Source organism: Quercus robur, chromosome 4 (genome assembly GCF_932294415.1).
Source record: "Quercus robur chromosome 4, dhQueRobu3.1, whole genome shotgun sequence".
Classification (NCBI taxonomy): Eukaryota; Viridiplantae; Streptophyta; class Magnoliopsida; order Fagales; family Fagaceae; genus Quercus; species Quercus robur.
Window position 1 is genome coordinate 75,140,071 of NC_065537.1, and position 22,933 is coordinate 75,163,003.

The following is a 22,933-nucleotide window of genomic DNA, read 5'->3' on the forward strand; positions in this document are numbered from 1 at the left end:
AGAATATGCTACCAACATATGAAGCTGATAGCATTAAGTGTTGAGCACTTAATAAAGCTACCAATAATGCAATCATTCTCATTATTGGCGTGGTCTGCTTTATCTTTCTTTATGTATTAGATTCCTTCCTATCAATAAAGCAGTCAAGATTGACGCCCTTTACTCTTTATGTAACTATACCAGAGTTCTTGAACTTTCACATAACAAAGTTAATCTCTTCACTCCTGACCCAATTTTCTGAGGATTGTCCCTTTGGTTACTTCATTTCATTTCCTCTATTTCCTTCTTTCCCACAAGCAAATCATGTCAGTGATTGGAGAGGCTGCTCTATCAGCTTTCTTTGAGGTGCTGTTTGACAAGTTAAGCTCCTCTGATTTGTTGAAGATCTTTCAGCAAGAGCAAGTTCATGCTGACCTCAAGAAGTGGAAGACAACTTTGCCGAAAATCCGTGCAGTTCTGGATGATGCAGAGGATAAGCAGATGACAAGCAAGTTCGTGAAGATCTGGCTGGAGGACCTGGAAGACTTGGCTTATGATGTGGACGACATCTTGGACGAGTTTGCTACTGAAGCTTTGCGACGTAAGTTGAATGCAGAAGAACCCAGCACAAGTAAGGTACGAAAGCTCATCCCTGCTTGTTGTGTGGGTTTGAATCCAAGTTCTATCATGTTTGATGCCAATATGCGGTCCAAGATTAATGAAATCAATACAAGGTTGCAAGAAATTGTGACACAGAAAAATGATCTGGAATTGAGAGACTGTGCTGAAGGAAGGACTAGAACAAAAAGATCAAGGGTGCCCACTACATCTCTGGTGAATGAAGTTCATGTTTATGGCAGGGATGAAGATAAAAAGGCGATTGTCAAGTTGTTGCTGAGTGGTGAATCGAGTGATGCTCAACTCTCTGTGATTCCCATACTTGGTATGGGAGGGTTGGGTAAGACGACTCTTGCCCAACTAGTCTACAATGACGATGAGGTGAGCCGTTATTTTGATTTGAAAGCATGGGCTTGTGTTTCTGAAGATTTTGACATTATAAGGGTGACTAAAGCAATTCTACTATCTGTCATTTCTGAGCATTGTGATGCTAATGATTTAAATTCAATACAAGTCAAATTGAAGGAGACATTGTCTGGTAAGAAGTTTTTGCTCATTTTGGATGACGTTTGGAATGAAAACTACGATGACTGGACTAAGCTTCGTAGTCCATTTGAATTTGGGGCTCCAGGAAGTAAGATTATTGTCACAACTCGGAATTATGGTGTTTCATCAACAATGGGAACTACCCCAGCTTATGAGTTGAAAGAGTTGTCAAATGATGCTTGTTGGAATTTATTTACCCAACATGCATTGGGGGCAACAGATTTTACTGCACATCCAAAATTTGAAGAAATTGGTAGAAAAATCTTAGACAAGTGTAAGGGCTCACCTTTGGCGGCAAAAGTACTTGGAGGCCTTTTACGCACTAAACATGATCATGACGAGTGGAAAGATGTGTTAGATAGCAAGATTTGGGATATTCCAGAGGAAAAAAGCAGTATTTTTCCAATTCTTAAATTGAGCTACCAATATCTCCCTTCACATTTAAAGAGGTGCTTTGCTTATTGTTCACTATTCCCAAAAGATTATGAATTTGAGAAGAAAGAGTTAGTTTTGCTATGGATGGCAGAAGGTTTTTTCCAAGAAACAAAAAGAAACAAGTTAATGGAAGATCTTGGTGATGAGTGTTTTTGGGATCTCCTTAGGAGATCATTTTTTCAACGATCAAGCAGCAATGGCTCACTCTTTGTCATGCACGATCTTATCAATGATTTAGCTCAATGGGCAGCAAGAGGCTTGTGCTATAGATTGGAAGACGTATTGGATGGAAATAAGCAATTTGAGATTTCTACAAAGGTACGTCATTTCTCTTACCTTCGAAGTCATTATGAAGGCATGAAAAGGTTTGAAGACTTCCCCAAAGATATGCATTTACGGACCTTCCTACCGCTACCAATAAATGACTGGGGCTACTTAACAAACTACATTCCTAATTGTTGGCTACCAAAATTAAGATGCTTAAGGGTATTATCTTTATGTGGATATAAAATCGTTGAGCTACCAAGTTCAATCGGTGATTTGAAACATCTAAGATACTTAAACCTTTCTGGTACTAAGATTACAAGTTTACCAGAATCCACAACTACTTTGTACAACCTGCAGACATTGCTATTGAAAAGTTGTGACCACCTTATAAAGTTACCAGTGGAAATTGGGAATCTACTCAATCTTAGACATCTTGATATTACTTATGTGAATTCAATTGAAGAAATGCCAGCAGGAATAAAAGAATTAAAGAGCCTACAAACATTATCTAATTTTGTTGCGGGGAAAGATACTGCATCTAAGATAGGAGACTTGATGAACTTGGAGTCTCTTAGGGGAACACTTTGCATTTCAAATTTAGAGAATGTACTTGATGTTGAGGATGCAAGAAGGGCCAATTTACTTGGTAAGAAGAATTTAGATGCATTAGTGATGGAATGGAAACTTGAGCTTGATGATTTACAAGTTGCAAGATCTAGTATAGATATTCTTGAGATGCTACGACCTTGTACAACAGTGAAAGAAATTTCAATTGATGGCTATGTTGGAGCGAAATTTCCAACTTGGTTTGGACATCCGTCATTTTCTAATATGGTGCTTCTAAGGATTGAGAGGTGCAGGAAATGCACATCCTTACCTGCAATTGGACAATTACCATCCTTGAGAGACCTTGCCCTCGTAGGATTGTCTGCAGTGGAAATCATCGGTCTTGAGTTTTATGGGAAAGATTGCCCAAAGCCTTTCCAATCCTTAGAGACACTTTGCTTTGAGGATATGCAAGAATGGAAAGATTGGATTCCATGCAAAGTTGAGTATGAAGAATTCCCTCGATTGCGTGAGCTTTCTATTTCTAGATGCCCTAAATTGCAAGGAAAATTGCCTCACCATGTTCCATTATTGGAAAAATTTTCTATTAATGGATGTGAGCAATTGGACGTTTCAATTCCAAACTTCCCAAAGCTTCGTGCATTAGAAATTAAGGGATGTAAAGGGGTGGTGAGCAGAAGTACAGATGAGTTATGCTTTCCAAAGTCAACTATTCTTTCTATTCCATACGTGAAAAGCTTGACGGAGGAGTTCATGCATGGGTTAACTAAGGTAGAAAATCTAGAGATAGATAATTGTAAGGAGCTAACATCTTTGTGGCAGGATGAATTCAAATCCCTTATGAAGCTGAATATAAGAGATTGCTCAAGCCTTGTCAACATCAGCTTGACATCTACTTTAAGGACACTAAATATTACAGGTTGTAGCGGTTTGAAATCCTTGTCAATCTCTAATTGTACATGTTTGGAAAAGGCAAGCATTTGGAGATGTAATTCTTTGACGTTGATTTCAAGAGGTCAGTTGCCTCAAAATTTGAAAACGCTAAATATAAGTAATTGTGAGAATTTGCAGTTTTTGGCAGATGAGGGAGAGGCTTCTTCTAATTCTTCTTCTCTTCTTGAGGACTTGTTTATTGTGGGCTGTCCATCTCTAAAATGCTTATCATCAAGTGGCGACCTACCTACCACACTTAAACGCCTTCAGATTTCGTCATGCATAGAGCTCACATCCTTATCATCAAAAAACGAGTTACCTACAGCTCTTAAATACCTTTCTGTATCCGACTGTCCAAAGATGGAGTCAATAGCGAACAACTTACCCAACAATGCGTCTCTTGAACAGCTTCAAATCATAGATTGTGCAAAGTTGAAATCCTTACCGGTGGGCCTACACAAACTCTGCCACCTCAATAAGATAGAGATAAGTAACTGCCCTAGTTTTGTTTCCTTCCCAGATGGAGGGTTACTCCCCACCAGCTTGAGAGGTCTTTCGATCGTCAATTGCATGCCGAACCTGGAGGCCTGGCCCAACTGCATGCCGAACCTCAATTCTCTTCGTATCTTCGATTGTCCAAGCATCATATACTTTCCAGAAGAGGGTTACCCCACCAGTCTAACATCACTCTTATTTGGTGGGGAGAATATCTGTAAGCAAGTAACTGTGTGGGGATTGCACAGACTAACCTCTCTTACATCACTCCGGATTGATGGTGGGATTCCAGATTGGCAGTCGTTTCCAGATGAGCAAGATGGGAAGCTGACGATGACGCTTCCTTCCTCTCTTACCCACCTATCGATTTGGAGCATTCCAAATATTGTAATCCTATCTTCTTTGGGCTTTCAAAATCTCTCTGCTCTTGAACATTTGTACATCGAAAATTGCCCTAAACTCGCATCCCTCCCAGAGAAGGGCCTACCTCCCTCGCTTCTGCGACTTTATATTCGACATTGTCCATTGCTGAAACAACACTGCAAGAAAGGCGGGCGAGAGTGGTCCAAGATAGCCAACGTCCCTTGCGTTGAGATTGATTGAGAGTGGTCTGTCTATGAGTTGGAGGAGGAGCAGCAATAAAAAAAATTGTAAAACAAAGAGCAATATTTGCTCATAATAGTTACTCCTTCCTTCCAGGTACAACATTATTTGGTTTCATAATATTTCTCATTACATTGTTGACATCAAAAGCAGAATACAACAAAATCCTCTATGTTTGTATATGAACAATACAATTTTAATAATTCATACCCTAACCCAGGCTAATTCTTGCAGTGTTGCAGCAGAGACTAGCTTCTGAACCGCTAAACGTTATATTGGAATTTCAAAACACGGAGGTAAGTTAAATTTAATTATTTTCCTCTTTTAACAATTGAACTTCTGGTACTGAAATTTTAGAGTCAAATAGTTTGTAATTTATTTGAATTATGTGAACACTTTATGCTTGGGCAGGCAGCTATTCGATAAAATGCCTAAAAGAGATATTGTATAGTGTTTGAACTTTTATTACCTCATCAATATCTCATATACTTTGTAATTTGTTTAAATTATTGGCTTGGCTATCAGCTGTGATTAGATGATTGCAGGTTATCAGTAAATGTTCAGAGAATGGCAGGATGCCCTTTTAGTACTATGCTTGTGCAGAATGTTGTTTTAAACATTTGTCGTGCCTTGCATAGATTGATCAAAGCATTGTCACCTATGTTGCAAATGGCAGGTATTTCATAACTTTGAGTCCATTAATATTTTTATTTCCTTAAAAGGTGTACCCACCTAATATTAGTATGATATAAATGATCTAGACTATTTCATAACTTATGTTGATCTTGACCACTTCATTAGAGAAGGAGGAGCAGCAATAAACAAAGAGGAAAAAAGTTTAGATATTTAATTGGTTTCATAACATTGTTCATTACGTATTTACATGTCCAAAGCTGAATACAAGAAAATACTCTGTGTTTGTATTTAAAATACAATACGATTTCAATAATTCAAAACCTAACCCAAGCTAATTCTTGCATTGTTGCAACAGAGACTAGCTTTGGAACTGATAAACCTTCTATTGGAATTTCAAAACGTGGAGGTATGTTAAATTTTGGTTTCCATATGTTCAATTTTTTTACCTCATCAATATCTCTTATAGTTAAATTATGCAAACCATATATGCTCGGACACGCAGCTGTATGATAAAATGCCTAAAAGAGGTATTGTATCGTGTTTGAAATTTCACCTCATTAATACCTCTTATACATAATAATTTATTTGAGTTATTGGGTTGGCTATCAGCTGTGATTTGATGATTGCAGGCTACATATTGTGTTCTATGACATGATGATCAGCAGATGTGCACAAAATGTCATTTCAAAACAAATATTGTGCCTTGCATAGATTGATCAAAGCATTGTCACCTGCGCTGCAGATGGCAGGTATTTCATAAATATCAAAATTTCATTTAAATGTAAAAAATTTATTATTAAATAAATGAAAAGCAATATTTATTTCTTTTTAACTTCTTATATTGCATGCATTATTTATTCATATTCTCTGCAATTCATTTTTTTAACTGTTTAGAAATATGTCCTAAAGTGCTCCCCTGGGAGGTCATTTTACGGTACTAATTGGCTCCTATTTGGATGGAGAGATGCTCTTTGGATATTGATCTTTCTTATTCTATTATTGTTGTAATAGCAGCCACTCTTTGGGCTATTTGGAAATGCAGTATTATAGAGCCAAGCTCTTAATTACTGCTACTCAAGGGAAGACTATTGATGCTACTCAAGCTCTTAATTACTGCAAGCACAAGATCATGATCTGTCAAGAAGCAATGGCTGGGACTCATTCCCTAAATGTTGCTTTAAACCTCCTATCTATAATTGCAAATGATTTGTTGAATCTAAGATCAAATTGGGAACCAAATTTCAGATCTTAGTAGAAGTTAGTACAAAAAGGGAGAGTTGCTTGCCAGGTGCAAGCTTTGTTTGCAAAGATCAAATGAGGAACCAAATTGTGGTACACTGTTATAGTTGGTTGGCTAAAAAGAAATCCATAGTACTTTCTCAGATAATTCATGAAAGCTCAACCCATGCACTTATTAAAGGTGTGGTAGCTGCAGTTGTACCTACTAGTAGCTCTGAGGTTTGCAGCCTTTGTTGTGCAATGAAAAACACCAGGTTCGGAGATTAAGCAGTTAAGGAAGACATTGCTGAGCAGCGTTCATGATTTTCTAAACTCTGGGTTGATCAAATCCCAGGCAAATCCTCACTAATGCTTGTTAGCTGGCCAATTCTACAGCTTCCTCTTTTATGCGGCCTGGTCCTCTTCTTGACCAGAATTTAAGGCTTTCTCTCTGACTTAGCATCCATGTTGAAGAGAAAATGAATTTCTTGATGTGGTGAATCTTGTTTGATTTGCTGAATACCACTAATAGATGATATTGCAGATTGGTAAGAAATTCTTTAATTTTATTCACATTCTACAAAGATGTACTAATGTACTATTTCCAAAGTAATAATTTCTTGTCAATTTGAGAAACTAGACAATTGCTTCTGCAAAATGGTTTTGAGGCTCTAACTTATTCTTCTTAGCATCCGGTTTTCAATTCTTATACATGGAGTAAAAGTTTACAAGTCAATTGTTATTTAGTTCACTGGCTAATCTGCTCCATTACTAATCAATAGTATTCTGTACTGGTATTGGTCTTTTAACTTCTTTTTCTGAACTGATGCATGTATGTAGTACCAGAAACCACCCTACCAGCAAAGTTGCAGAATCAATCAGAACCTTCTTAGACCAATGTAATTTATTGGTTCTCCAATGACTAAGAAGAAGAGCTGGTTCAACATAGTGAAGAGGTTCTTTATAAGAGAGACAAACTCAAAACAAGAAATGGTAAAGTAATTTGCTTATTTGTGCAGTTTTGGTCTTTGATTCTGTTCCTCACTGCTAGAACAATTATCAGGATAGGAGAAGGAAATGGATTTTTGGAGGGCTTAAGATCAAAATGTTAGCCCCGCTCACTTCACCATCATCATTAAATGAAAGAAATCTAGCTGAGGCTGAGGAAGAGCAGATCAAGCATGCTCTTGCTGTGGCCCATTCCATCACTGCTGCTGCTGAAGCAGCTGTTACGACTACTCTAGTTGCTGCTGCGGTTGTCCAGTTTGCCTGCCCCCTCAATATAACCATCAATGTGTAAATGAAGTGGAAGAGTTCTTAGTCATTAGAGTTCAAGGTGAAGCCCCTCAGTCCAACCATCATTGTGTGAGAGAAATCCTTGAATTTGCTGCCACTAGAATTCAGTCTGCCTTTCAGGTTTACCTTATGAGTTTAAAGAAGGTCTCTCTATCTCATATCTCCTTTCTCAAATTTTATTTTTTCTCTGGTAATTGACATGTGTTGGGAACTATGTATATGATATAGTTCTGCCAGTTAGAAGAAAACATATATCAGGAATTTGGTATTGACAGCAAATTTATGTCAACTTTTAACTCTAATAATAGCAGGGGAGGAAAAACACAAATTAGACCTGTTTTTTAAGTTCTCACAGATTGTATAATTTTGAAAATATTTGTGAGAGTTTTGCAGGCAAGGAAAACTTTGTGGACTTAGAAGGGAATTGTGAGGCAGAGCTGTATGATGCCAAACTATAACTGCCCTAAAGTTCTTCCAGTCCACTTTAATTATTCAGTCACAAGGCTGCGCAAGAATATTTGGAATGGTGGAAGGCACTTAGAATTATGATGGAAGTGAACAATCGCAGAATTGGAAAGACAAGATAACAAGGGTATGCGATGCTGCAAGCTTATTCTATTGTGAACAACACAACTCCCATAAAACCCTGTTTCTCATTTATCTCTTTCAGGAACATTAGTCTTCTGCCTGTCTAATTAACCATTTTACATTATAGTATTTTAACTTACTTTGTCTCTAAGTTATGTATGGCAAAATGTTATGATTTTCAGATAGACACAAGGAATCAAAGAAGGTGGGATGACAGTGTTTTGTCAAAGGAAGAGTTAGTTGCATTGTTTATGAGTAGGAAAGAGACCATGCTTAAGAGAGAATGGATAAAGGAGTAGTGGTTTATCCATCTGGTAAGGTCCTTTTGCTTTATGATCTTATGATTGTATATTTCTCAAATTTTGGTTCAACTACTGATGTTTTCAACTGAAAATATTTTCAGTAGTCAGCAGATATGGATCAAAACTTAGTAAGTGGAAGATGAAGGCATTGGTTGGATCAATGGGTAGATACACAAATTACCCTAAGTAGAGAACTTGAAGATTTGGACTCAGCTTTGACTTCAAATCGAAGACAAAGAGAGGACTATGAAAGAAGGCAACTTAAGCTAAGAAATGTTGAGGGACAGAGTAAGTTGGAAGGATTGAATTCTCCAACATTTGTTCCCAGAGTATTAATTCATTATTGGAGACCATGCTCATTGGGAGATCATAATTCTTTGTCAAGCTCTCCTGTTGTTCCAACTTACATGAATGCAACTGAATTTGCAAAGGAAAAGTCAAGATCAATGAGCTCGTGAAAAATAAGGCCCATGAATTTTGATACATGCTCTGAAAGCTCTTCACCATATAAGAATAAACTCATATCCTTTATTACTACTGAAGTGCCAAGTGGTGGTAGGATTGGCAAGACTAGTGGTTTCTAGCAGATCTCCAAGCTCAAAAGGCCTTCCAAGTCCTATAAAATCCAGTAGGAAGGTAAAGGATCTCAGTTTTAACTCAAAGTGCTCATTTCAGACTTTGGATAGACATGGCTTTAGATAATTTCAGAAGTTTGGTGCAAGAAGAGAACTTAGTTAGTGTGTCAGGTTGGAGTGGAGAACATAGTCTGTAATTTAATCTAGTTTGAATAGTTAAACAATGGTGTGCTATTTAATCTCATCATCAAATGAGTAGCTCACTGTAATGCTGCATTGTAATTTAATCTAGTTAGAACTCTACTCTCCCTCCCTCCAAATTGGCCATTAAAGTGTAGTGAGGTTTGGGTTGCATGAGAGACTTTTTTTTCTTTGTTCAATACCAATGGATAAGTGTGTTCAACTTTAACCCCCAACGTGCAAAAGAAATAAATAAATCTATTTTACATCACCAAAAATTACATTATTTATTTTAATTACCCACTTTTTAGCAAATCATTTTTTTATAGGTAACTTTTTAAACACATCTGACATCTCTTTTTTTTTTTTTTTCCTTTGCAATACCGCTAATTAAAATAATATTTTTTTTCCTACCCAATTCCAAAATCCAGCAGCAAGTCAGCAACTTCTATCCATTAAAATTAAAAATAATAAAAATAAAAACACCAAACCCAATAGCAACCACCCTCACAAAAACCCAACCACCGCTCAAATACCTAGAAATTTTCACACAAAACCCAACAACCACAGCCACTGCACCACAAAGCCCAACAACCACCCAAAAAAACACTCAACAACCCACGCAAAGGGCCAGTGCCACCACTCTCAACCCAACAACCTTCCACAAAACCCATCAATCACAGCCAAATCAATTTGCAATCTCACACCCAACTTTCCAATTGATTTGCAAACTCACACCCACCACAATGCCACCTCCACAATCTCCCCAGTCACGTCGTTGGAACCCCGTAGCCTTGCATGATGCAGAGTCCTATTTCCTCCATTGCTATCCGAAAAGATTTTTGTGGATGAGAGAGAGAGGAATAAACTAAGGGGGGAAATGATTTGCATATTGTACGGTGGTCATTTATTTTTAGATGTTACTATATCATTTTGTAAAAACTTAGCACATTGATGAAGTACCTGATGTGTTAAGGGTGATTTTGTGTGATTCTATGTATTTGATACTTTATTTTACACAAACAAAATCTAAGACAACCGTTTTTGTCCACTGCTTTGAAGAAGGAAGAAATACTCTCATCCGAAAAGATGTAGTAGCATTAGGCAAGGTACTCGAATTACTGGCAAAGGAGCATCCACATCCATGTGCATATGAAGCACATTTTCAAGCGTAGGATAGTGCGTTGCAATATCAAATGTTATCATTTATGCTGGATATGGGGCCTAGGCGTGCCCAATCAGGGAGCCATTATGAGCCCAACCAAGCTTAAGGGAGCTTTCTTTTCCAAGCTATTGTAATGGATTAGGAAAACCACATCATTAAACATGGTAGGTTCCTTTCAAGAAGAATTTACTACTACAACAACTTGATTAACTGAGATACACATCCTAATAGTTTCTGAAGTACTTGCATTTTCACTCACACAAAGATCACACCACATACGACCACTGCCCGAAAATACTTGACATTAAGTCTAGTACATAAAACCAGATCTTTAACTTGAGATTAATGCACAAAACATTATGGACAAAATAATATCAAAAAGAGAGGATCAAATTAAGGCTTAAGTTAGTCTAACCTCTCAAATAAAGTTAGACTTCCTATAAGATCCACCAACTCTAATCTAGAATCTAATTTCAACATCAAGATGTCAATAAATTGAGATGTTGCAGCTCATGTACACAACAGAAAACAATCATAGTAGTCAAAACAGAAGCTTTTGTAAGCAACAAGTGAAAACTCAGTAATATCTACGAAAACAAACTCAATACTTTAAAATAGCTCCAGCATTTCAAATATGCTGTCTTCAGCAATGCTTAAGCATAATAAAAGCAATGTAAAAGCTTACATATGTGTCTATACTATGCTCATCATCCCAAAATATCAAGATTCTTCATCTCAAACTGAGTAAATAAAAATCAGTTTAACAGCAGTACACATATGTCTATCCAATTCCCATCATCTTTTCTTAAAACCATATTTCTTACGTTCATAGAATAGGTCCGTTTTGGCACTCCTTAAATTGACAATTATTGATATTATCTTTTCTTTTTTTTTTGTCTACAATATTTTTATAATACTTTCATAATAAATTCTAATCGATTGGTTATTATTGGTTGTTATGGGTGGGCAAAAAAGTAATTTAAATGGTGGATTCAAATTAGAACCAATAACAACTAACTACTATAATTTGATGTGAAATTGTTGTGGAAGTAGCACTTCTCTTAAAGTAATGATTATTTTCAAATATGTTTTTGCCCATAATGCAAGTTATAGGCACAATATTTTTACAAAAATAGTCACAATAAAATCTATGTAATTTTTTTTTTTTTAATTATGTGATAAGTTGTTAACGGTAGATAAAAAAATATGCTGTCAGTAGTAAATCCAAATAAAAGCTAATAACAACTTACTATATAAACTTTATTATGAAATTATTGTGAAAGCATTGTGTCAATTGCAGAATCTTTTTTGTTTTTAAAGAAAAATAGCACTAATTTAATAAGTCTAAAAACGCAATAAAATATCATAATATTCTTACAAGTCTTTGTTTTTAGTTGTGGGTAGTCTAGTTTAATATTCTATTAATTTATTTAATTTTCTTATGACGTTCACACCTCGTGAATTTTTTTTTCTAATTTGTTGTGACCTTATATAATTGTAATTAAAAAAAAAAATTTAATCCCACCCAAACTCCTCTCTCTTTTTGGTCTTCTTTTCTTTCCATTTTTTTTTTCCTTGTCTTTTTTCTTATCCACCTGTTTCTTCTGAATCTCATCAAATATCTTTTTTTTTTTTTTTTTTCCAATTCTTCTGTGAAAAAGTCTCTCACTGCAGGACCAAAGAAAACACTTGCATCTCTTCAACTTTCACAGAACAAAGTAAACTTGTGTCAGTCTTCACTCCGAACTCAATTTTCTGATCAGGAGTGTCACTTTGATGGAACAATTTTAGGTGCAACAACCATAGAAAGAGTGAATAGTCAAACTTAAACTTACTCCTTTAGAAGAAATCTCATGCACCACTAGTTCAAGATGTTTTTAGCCACTGAGCTAAAATTTCTCACGCATATAACTGTTTTCCAGGTCGGTCTACACTCTACAGACTATACATAAGAACTCATCAGATATCAATTGAACCTCACAGGCAATTATTGCAGATGTAAAGCTCATGCTGAAGTTTTTTTTTTTTTTTGGTTTTCTTTTTCTACATCAGAATGTAAAATTTCATTGCTCACAATCTTGTCATGGGCTACTTTTATAAGTCAGATGGGCTGATTTTGTATGGCAGATAGTTTTTAGGACTGAAAAAGAATAGTGACTAGGCCCATCAAGCTCTCTTTCTTATTGATTTATTTAATAATAATAATAAAAAAATAAATAAATAAATAAAACAATCACTCGGTGCACTAAATTTGAGCTACTGTTTCCTGACATTTTTGACTTGGGGTTGATGAATAGAAGAAATTGATAAATTTTTATTGCGCGGTATGACCGTAATATCCATTTAATTGAACATATAGGAGGTTGGGACAACAAATTGTATTTTTCATTGATGTTCAAGCGAAAAAGCAACAACGATAAGGACAACTTTATATTGCAAAAGTCAATTCCAAGTTTGTATGGAAATAATGGAATGGAACCTCACCTTCGTGGAAGCTATTTGTTGACTCCTGACTTGAGTCATGAGTCACGACTTCAATTTGATATGAAGGTGCATGGAACATCTTGCACATCACCCACACCAAACTTGTCCATTATTGTCTGGAGTCTTTTACCATTGAATATCCAGGTAAGTTCTTACCCTCCACTAACTTTTCGATTATTAAGCTCTTACCCTCCACTAACTTTTCGATTATTTAATAAAGAGAAATCACTACAAGAAATTTGGTTATTTTCAACGGTTGAAATAGTTGAAAAAAGTACTAAAAATTGTCGAAAATAGCATTTTCGACAATTTAAATGACCATCGAAAACCGCCATTAATAACTATGTCGAGAACTTTTTTCTATTGCCTGTGCAACCGTTGAAAAAAATGTTACACTTTTATCAACGGTTGATAAACGTCGAAGTATTATTATAAAAGTATGCTTCTTACTTTTTTCCACATGCATTTAGCCATTGGTATAAGGTACCTTGAGATAAATTTCAACAGTTTGTAGACGTTGAAATAAGTATTTTCTTTAATAAAAAAATTTTGAATGCACTCTCACATTGATCAAAATTTAATAACCTGATTCAAAACATAAACATAAACGCAATTGTTCAATTCCAAATTGAATTATAACAGCCAATCAACTACTCTTTCAACACAATGAAACAAATTTTACAAATCAACATAACTCAACTACTCTGTCTATTACCCTTTACATTTTTAAATTTGAAACATGAATCACTACTTGCTACACAAAACCTGTTTTGAATAGTACACTTAAAAGTATTTACAATAGCCAATCCTTGTACACTAAAAGGTATTTGGAGAGTTCTTGTTTGCTGCATAATTTGCTACATACCTTCATCAAGATCATCACCAACTTCATACCCTCTCAAGGTTCTACTAGCATCAACAACATCCTCTTTGTATTTCATAGAATATTGTACTTTGCATTATTTCCTTTTCACTTCAAACGCCAGGGAAAAGGAAATGTAAGGATCAGGTGAAGAACACGTACATCTCTCTGAGATTCTGTAAGCCGGTAAAGACATTGTCAATTGGTCCAGATAACTAATTGTGGTTTAGATTTCTACAAGAAAAGAATTAAGAGATTCTGATTGAATAACCAAAAAGCAAAAGCAATTCAGTAAATAGGCACTTTGGGGGGAGAAGTAACTCACTGATGTTAGAGACATTTCATTGCTGGTAGGGAGTGGGGAATATTTTGTCTCAAATAGTAGTATGCCATATTTCTGCATTCACGAAAAAGTAGAATAATCACCAAAAACTTGAAAGAAAAAAAATTAAGCATGCAAGAATCACAATTTACAAAACAGACATCCTACATATTCGTGGCATTGGGAGGTAAGCTATATGGAATTTCACCCTGAATGTTATTGTAGCTGACATTCCTAAAGAAGAAACCATAATAAAGAATTATATAAACAATGCTGGTACAACTTCAATAAGAGATAAATATAACAAGACATATTCACTTGCAGGTGTGTCAAATGATGCAGGTTATTAAGCTGGCCTCCAATAGGTTTGGTCCTTGAATTTTACTGCACAAAGGGTAGTAGAACACGGAAGGGTAAGGTTTTGGGCCTTTTTGAAAATGTGGCATTGTTAATAGAAAAATAGGTTAGCTAAGTGCATTACAGGCGTATAGCAAATGAATCAAAACATGACACTCCTGTCCATGACTCCTCACATGGATCCCCACCATCCACTCCCCATCCCTTAATATACAGCCTTACCTACTTGACCATTGACTACTGCTATTTCAAGGCAGTTAATCACTTTTTCAATTTAACTATAGCTTAGAGATCTTAACAAGATAGGTTAGCTAAGAGGAGCATACGGATGCTGCACATTAAGTTCAAAATTTAGAGTACTCAGTATCACATGCTCAGCCTAAATTTATTTTAATTCTTTTTATTCTTATTTTTTTGGAGGGGGTGGGGGTGAAGCTATGAAGAACTTATAGTGGGGAGCAGGTAGGACAAGAAAGAAATATCCTGCTTAAGAAAAATTTCACAAGAAGCTCTCAATACATTGTTCAAAGGGCATGGGGTCTACTCAGACAAGGAATTCCTAGTGACAAGGCCGACCAAATACAAATGACAAACCAAAGGATTTTAATACAGCATTTAAATTATTTATGGAAACATGAAAAACAAGGCAACCGGCCATAGACTTGAAGCAGACAAAAAGAGTTGATTGCAGGTTGTTGTTTATCCAAATTAATCATGCAATTGATATGGAAAAAAGATGCTGGAACACTGAACTTATCAACAACTTATTTTCAAGAGAAGACATAGATGCAAATTTGGATATTCCTCTTAGCAAGAGATAAAATAATATGGAGTTTCACACCGCATGGTCGGTTCATGTTTAATTGTGCATACAATGTGGCTAGTGAGGCTAAAACAATAGGCAACAAAAAGAAACTGTTTTTGGTCAGCATTATGGAGGAATAAAATTTTAAGAATCACATTAAAGTCTTTGCATGGAGGGCATGTCATAATGCAGTTACAAAAATGAGTATTGTCAAAACGCTGTCAGAACAATTACATTAATAAATTCAATCTTCCCTGCTAAAAACAGTCAAAGTAGCATCATTACCTCCATCATTCATCGAATTAGTTCTTGAGTCAAATCTATCCTTTGGACAGGGTTTCTGTAAATTTATCAAACATGACTAATCAGGGCAAAATCTGATTTGTTCTAAAGAACTAAAAGCTTGATAAGATGAATTAGAGTTGATAGGAAAACTACTAGGGGCTTAGGAATGAATAACAAGGTCCCCATACTAATAATAAAAAAGAACAAGTCAATCATCCATTGATTGTACAATAACAACTCAAGCATATGTTAGGTAAAATTTATTTCCCCATGAAGAAAAATTAACAAGAAAAAGAGGCCAAAAAGGGGGGGAGCAGAAGAAATTGATTATGCTTGCAAGAATTGTAACACAATTAAAATAAATAATTGTTAGCTTATCAAGCTGGGCACCCCTAGTGTCAACTTCCGATAAAAATCAAATGTAAAACATCAAACTGGACTGCTTTTAAGCCAAGCTCAATTGTAACTTTTCTATTAAGTTTTCAATTATAAAAGATAGTCAGTCATCAACCAATTAGCTATAGGTCAATTGGAACTTCCTCCTCTCATAATAAAGGGACGGAGGATGAGGTCCTGAATACTGAGTTCGAGACCCACTGGGTGTGTGTGCGTGTGTAACTTACCAATCAAAATAAATAGTCAGTCATCAATAACCTGCCATTCATAATGGGTTTTCAGATTCTTGCAAAAGCAATGAAGCTTCCAAGGACCTCAGTTCAAAAAAAATCTAAACCATATTCAGTTTTTATTACCAGATTTTAAAATACATGAACACACCAAGCAATAAGTTTTAATGGGTCTAAATTTTAAACAATGAAAAACCATAAACAAACCTTTTTTTTTTTTTTTTTTCTCATTCATCTCCCAAAGCGTTGTCGCCAAACGATGCAAACTTCCTCTTTTGAGGTTTGTAAGCCACTAAGAGCTTATCACTGATTTAAATCCTGCTTTGCCAATTGGATTTAAGAATGCTGACCATGGCATCTAAGAGTGTGTAGGAAATGGAATCCCTAGAGTCGAAATATGAATTCTGTTGCCTTATGAGTGATTTCTGAGAAACCTGAAAGCACAATTACTCATCAGAACAAAATAAATAAATATATAAATAAAAAATGTCAACATACATGTAATATTTAGAAATGAGTTCAAGGCTTACATATGAAGGTTTGGAATAAACTACAAATTTTTTTACTAATATATTGCTGTGGCAAAGTTTCTGAGAACTAGTTTGGTGCTAATCAGTTGATGAATGAAACGAAATCACTCACTATCTCTAAAAAATCAGAATTTTTCAACCAACACAAACAAACCCACATTGCTCCTTTTATAGAACTTGACATACGAAACAGAAAATTGGTTTGCAGAAAGTTATTCAAAACAGTGTGCAGTGTAGATTTTTGAGACATTTTATCAAATCCACATCATGCATTATTGTTGCAACCATTCCCTGCATATAATGTAATGAAAGAACTACATTGCTGTCAAAAGAACTACCTAGAATTTCAACAATAATAGAATACCATAATACCTCCAAAACATAGTCAAATAACAATTTCAACAATAACCGACTCTAATTAAGAATATAGTCGAAACAGACAATACAATAGTTACAGTTCCAAAGCCCCCCCAAAAAAAAAAAACGCCGTTTCCAATTCTTACAAAATCATCTATGTTTGTATATGCAATCATAAGGATACGTTTTGAAAATTACATTACTTACACATACCAAAACAATAAACTGATCTAAAACTCATATCCAAGAAATGCATAGACATGGGGATAAACAATTAGACAGAGATTTTCCTACATGGGTGTAGACAATTAAACCATTCACCTCAGAAACTTCATAAAAATCTGGGTTGAGCGTGACTTCGAGCAAATCCATCTGTGGGTTGGGTTGGGCATGCCCATTTGCCCATCTGATCAAGAATCTCGAATCTGTTTAACCAAAAATAAATAAATAAAAAATTGTATACCTTTGTTTCTTGAAAAAAAAAATCTGGAATATAGAAAACATAAAACAAATTGGAAAGTAAAATGAAAATAAAAAACAAATTGTATTTGGTTTACGGATGGTTCTAGGGCTATTATGCTTTGAAGTTGTGTCTCCAAAACCAAACACAACAATAAAAAAACAGAAAAGAAGAGATTAAAAAAAAAAAAAAAAAAAAAAGCAGATCACTACAATTGAAAGGGAAAGCGAAAGAAGTCATCTTTACCGATAGTCGGTTTGCTGGCTGACGGTAGCGGCAGGATCTATTCTCTCTTCAAGTTTCACTAAGTAGCTTCCCGTAAGGGGAAAAAGGGGCATTACTGAGAAGGAAAAAATTGAAGAGAAGTTGAAAATATATATAGTGGTTACCCACTGAAACGGTGTGGGGCTTTTAAAAATAATTTGTTAAAATTTCCTTTTTTTTTTATAATTTATTTTTAAAAAGGCTTATTTGCTGATTTGTTGCTATTTTAAAAAAGTTTTTTTTTTTTTTTTTCTTCCTGTAACTACTGCCCAAATGAAAAGACATATTGTTTTGGTGTTTTTAGATGTAAATGTGCCGGTCATTTATGTAGCCACATAGTGCAATGAGGCGCGATCAACAAAAAGTCAAACGTTTTGACTATTAATTATTATATATAGATATAGATATAGAATATAGAATATATAGATTATAGTTAAAAAAATTACTAAAATTATCATGAGATAGTCGAAACTCTAAATTAACAATAGCATGCACAAGCGCGCGTGTACACACACACATATATATATATAGAGAGAGCAATTTCACTTAGGGACAATATGAATTGTGCAAGTTTTATTATATAAAAATAAAATTTATAATAGTTTATTAAAATAACTAAAAATATATATTAAATTTTATACTATATGTCTTGAAATTTTTGGTGTGGGGTCCAAGAATTTGTGGCCCTGACCCATTTTTACATTAAGGCCCAAGGCCTGAGCCGAGGAGGGGTATAGCCGAGGACGTGTAATAAAAGTCCAAGTAGTCTTGAGACATAGTCGAGGATAATTCTGTCCTCGGCATATCCGAGGTCCCCCTTAAAGAAAGGGCAAGAACGGTATAGGAACAGTTTTGAGTAAAACCTAAAATATCTATGTTAGTAGAGAAAGGGTCGCTGGACAGTATGACAACTAAGGACAAAAGGAAAGCTGCCATTACTGCCATTGAACACTCTGTACCTGACAGAGCCATGCTCTTCAGTTTTTACAACCACCCCCAACCACTTTGGGTATGAGCTGATGGGACAAGTATCAGTCCTAAAAAGTCGAACCTACACGTGGACGTTGGATAAGGGATACAAGCTAATATAAAAGGGGAAATGAGCAATCTGGGGAAGGGGCTGGGAAAAAAGGTCAAGAACCAAAACCTCCCAGACCGTATCAAGGAGAAAGACTCCTCGAAGCGAACATGGCTTACTTTTGTATGAACACCATGGTTAACCACCGATCGGTGACCAAAACCTAACCTTTCAAACCCACGCTCTACAAATGATATTGTTTGGGCCCTTTTTACGTACGAGCCTAATATCATCTTGGGGTCGTCACGAATCGAGTCCCTACAATTGGCGCCGTTTGTGGGAAGGATTGTGTGTTGGCACAGGCGGTGGGTCGAGAAAGTCCCCCTACCATTTCCAACAGCCTGCTGTAGTATCCTAACATAAAGTCCCATTAGGGGCTACGTTTCTCCAGTAGGGGCTACGCTTCGAAGCGCCAGTAGCGCGGGTGGCTCTAGGGGCTTGGCCGAGGGGCTAATCCCCCCAAACCAATGTCCCACACCTTGGCCGAGGGGTTAGTCTCCCCAACTACTTAATAAATCTAAGTTTTGGATAGAACCAAGGTATTGCATGGTCCTCGGACTCAAACCTATAGGGAAACCAACTACTTAATAAATCTAAGTTTTGGACAGAACCAAGGTATTGCATGGTCCTCGGACTCAAACCTATGGGGAAACCAACTACTTAATAAATCTAAGTTTTGAACAGAACCAAGGTATTGCATGATCCTCGGACTCAAACCTATGGGGAAACCAACTACTTAAGAAATCTAAGTTTTGGACAGAACCAAGGTATTGCATGGTTCTCGGACTCAAACTTATGGGAAAACCAACTACTTAAGAAATCTAAGTTTTGGACAGAACCAAGGTATTGCATGGTCCTTGGACTCAAACTTATGGGGAAACCAACTACTTAAGAAATCTAAATTTTGGACAGAACCAAGGTATTTCATGGTCCTCGGACTCAAACCTATGGGGAAACCAACTACTTAATAAATCTAAGTTTTGGACAGAACCAAGGTATTGCATGGTCCTCGGACTCAAACTTATGGGGAAACCAACTACTTAAGAAATCTAAGTTTTGAACAGAACCAAGGTATTGCACGGTTCTCGGACTCAAACCTATGGGGAAACCAACTACTTAATAAATCTAAGTTTTGGACAGAACCAAGGTATTGCACGGTCCTCGGACTTAAACCTATGAGGAAACCAACTACTTAATAAATCTAAGTTTTGGACAGAACCAAGGTATTGCACGGTCCTCGGACTCAAACCTATGGGGAAACCAACTACTTAATAAATCTAAGTTTTGGACAGAACCAAGGTATTGCACGGTCCTCGGACTCAAACCTATGAGGAAACTAACTACTTAATAAATCTAAGTTTTGGACAGAACTAAGGTATTGCATGGTCCTCGGACTCAAACCTATAGGGAAACCAACTACTTAAAAAAACTAAGTTTTGGATGGAACCGAGGTATTGCAGTGTCCTACCGCTTAAGGAGGATTCTAGATTACTCGGTCCTACGGGAAGATTATTCGTTAGAAGTTAGGTTAAACCCTAGACGGAGTAAAGATCTTGACCTATCCTCAGGCTCTCAGTTCTAAGGGAACTGGTGAAAACGAGTGTTTAAGTTTGGTATGGTCGTACCTCAGTCCTCGGACCGAATGCCAAAAAAGGCTAAAACTATTAAAGTCATCAAGAAAGCGGCAAAGCACCTTAGTACTTGGCGACCCACGTGGCCAGCTTATTTTGGGTTACCTGTCCTCGGATGATTACCTCCTACACTACACCAAGCATTCAGCCATCATCTCGGCTAGTTTGGGGTAAGTATTGTTTTCACAGGTCGGCATTATAGTGCCAGACAGTTCTAGTAAGTTCATAATTACATCTTTTTCTTAGCAAGGGTTTCGGCCCTAAGTATTGTTTCTTCAGGTCAGCATTATAGTGCCATGCAGTTCTAGTAAGTTCATAATTACATCTTTTTCTTAGCAAGGGTTTCGGCCCTAAGTATTGTTTCTTCAAGTCGGCATTATAGTGCCATGCAGTTCTAGTAAATTCATAATAACATCTTTTTCTTAGTAAGGGTTTCGGCCATAAGTATTGTTTCTTCAGGTCGGCATTATAGTGCCAGACAGTTCTAATAAGTTCATAATAAACATCTTTTTCTTAGAAAGGGTTTCGGCCTTAAGTATTGTTTTTTCAGGTCGGCATTATTGAGCCGAATAGTTCGATAAGTACAAAATAACATTTTTCTTTCAATAAGGGTTTCTGCCCTAAAGATCATTTGTTCAAGTCGGCATTATTGTGCCAGATAGTTTCAATAAACGCAGAGTAAGGTCTTTTTATTAACAGGGATTTCGGCCCTAAACATCGTTCAGAATATAAAAATAAAAGGAAGTCATATGGAAGTACGTCCATTCACGGCATAACCATTGCAGAAAAGATAGAATACACAAAATAAAGCAATGTCGACTTTTATTAATATAAAGAGGTAGTACAGCGTACAATGAAAGGCTTAAACAAGCCTATACAGGAAACAAATTACAAAGGCAAGAATTAAAAAAAAAAACAAGAAGTCTTTCTAAACTCTACTCTAGTAGCAACCATATTAAGAAGATGACCCCTTTTGATGGAAGAGGAGAAGAAGAGGAAGAAGTAAAAGCACCAGGATGGATCTGGTGACGGGAAAGAAGAAGAAGGGGAGGCAAAAGGAGGCAGCAGTGAAGGAAGAAAGGAAGAAGCAGGGATACTTAGTCCCTGCGTCAGCCCTGACTCCTAACACGCTGGTGCCATATTAGCTATGCTCATAGGAGAGCGGGTGATACTGATGATGAGCAACCCCAGCTCAGTCACACCAAAAGCTTGATGCGATAAGCTCCTGCTTCGGATTTTGGCTGAAGGAGGATGGGAGATATCTTGAGCCTCTGCCAACCTTGCCCTGACCGAGCCATCATAAGCTTCGAAGGGACACGGTGCTGTTGGAAAGGACGTGGTCTCTTCACTCCCACTTCTACCTCAGACATATCACACTATAAGATTTGACTGTGCTGATAAGGAAAACTTGGAGCGAAGCTGAAGGTTCGAGACTTTAGGAAGGTTAAGGGGTCTCTACGTAAAGGAAGTAACCTCTTGCCTTTCTTCTTATATGGAAGGCAAGGTGGGTGGCATTCAATCTATATGAATTTCCAAGAAGATCTATAAACGAGAATATACCCTCTCCACTTCCCAACGCCGTCAATAACCGTCGGATTTGAATGGTCTCGTGAAGGGAAATCATTAAAGACGCGTCTCGAACACTGAAACGGCAGGAGCGCACCGTGAGTGAATCTAGAAGAATGTCTCGTAATCCGACGCATTTCCTAAGCAGATGAAGAGATACCAACATTAATGAAGGTCAGAGCTAAACGAACTGTAATAAAAGCTTGGCATCACCAAAACCCTCCTCTCCGACTAAGAGATCGGACAGCAGGATTTTGAGGAGCTATTGTGGGGCCCAAGAATTTGTGGCCCTGACCCATTTTTACATTAGGGCTCAAGACCCGAGTTGAGGAGGGGTATAGCCGAAGACATGTAATAAAAGTCCAAGTAGTCTTGAGATATAGCCGAGGATAATTCTGTCCTCGGCATATCCGAGGTCCCCCTGAAAGAAAGGGTAAGAACGGTATAGGAACAGTTTTGGGTAAAACCTAAAATATCTATGTTAGTAGAGAAAGGGTCGCTGGACAGTATGACGACCAAGGACAAAAGGAAAGCTGCCATTACTGCCATTGAATACTCTGCATCTGACAGAGCCATGCTCTTCAGCTTTTACAACCACCCCCAACCACTTTGGGTATGGGCTGATGGGACAAGTATCAGTCCTAAAAAGTCGAACCTACACGTGGACGTTGGATAGGGGATACAAGCTAATATAAAAGGAAAATGAGCAATCTGGGGAAGGGGCTGGGAAAAAAGGCTAAGAACCAAAGCCTCCCAGACCGTATCAAGGAGAAAGACTCCTCAAAGCGAACATGGCTTACCTTTGTATGAACATCATGGTTAACCACCGACCGGTGACCAAGGTCTAGCCTTTCAAACCCACGCTCTACAAATGATATTGTTTGGGCCCTCTTTACGTACGAG

At 36.8% G+C, this 22,933-nt stretch overlaps 1 protein-coding gene and 2 long non-coding RNA genes across 10 annotated transcripts; 2 read left to right on the forward strand and 1 right to left on the reverse strand.

Annotated features, from left to right (window-relative positions):
* Positions 1-303: 303 nt before the first annotated feature.
* Positions 304-3,892, forward strand: LOC126722593 (putative disease resistance RPP13-like protein 1). The gene is made up of 2 exons (XM_050425740.1): positions 304-3,792; positions 3,866-3,892. The coding sequence occupies exons 1-2, from the start codon at positions 304-306 to the stop codon at positions 3,890-3,892; spliced, it is 3,516 nt and encodes a 1,171-aa protein (XP_050281697.1).
* An 18-nt stretch (positions 3,893-3,910) lies between these two features.
* LOC126724253 (uncharacterized) lies at positions 3,911-9,515 on the forward strand. 2 transcript variants are annotated; one of them, XR_007654827.1, is made up of 11 exons: positions 3,911-4,539; positions 4,678-4,739; positions 4,989-5,119; positions 5,435-5,485; positions 5,709-5,828; positions 6,091-6,845; positions 7,138-7,290; positions 7,361-7,737; positions 7,987-8,185; positions 8,364-8,495; positions 8,585-9,515. It is a non-coding gene; the product is annotated as an uncharacterized LOC126724253 (long non-coding RNA). The 2 variants fall into 2 exon arrangements; XR_007654828.1 differs by having other exon boundaries at positions 7,366-7,737.
* Positions 9,516-13,515: 4,000 nt separating this feature from the next.
* On the reverse strand, positions 13,516-17,870 carry LOC126724254 (uncharacterized). 7 transcript variants are annotated; one of them, XR_007654834.1, is made up of 6 exons: positions 17,738-17,870; positions 17,353-17,456; positions 15,519-15,573; positions 14,240-14,305; positions 14,075-14,146; positions 13,516-13,925 (listed from the first exon to the last, which is right to left on the reverse strand). It is a non-coding gene; the product is annotated as an uncharacterized LOC126724254 (long non-coding RNA). The 7 variants fall into 7 exon arrangements; XR_007654832.1 differs by having other exon boundaries at positions 13,516-13,983; XR_007654835.1 differs by lacking the exon at positions 14,240-14,305.
* Between the last annotated feature and the right edge of the window lie 5,063 nt (positions 17,871-22,933).

Coding starts and splice junctions, on each gene's coding strand:
- LOC126722593 (XM_050425740.1), top strand. CDS start 304: ATGTCAGTGATTGGAGAGGCTGCTCTATCAGCTTTCTTTGAGGTGCTG. Junction 3,793..3,865: donor CAAAGTTGAAATCCTTACCG/GTGGGCCTACAC, acceptor TTTCCTTCCCAG/ATGGAGGGTTACTCCCCACC.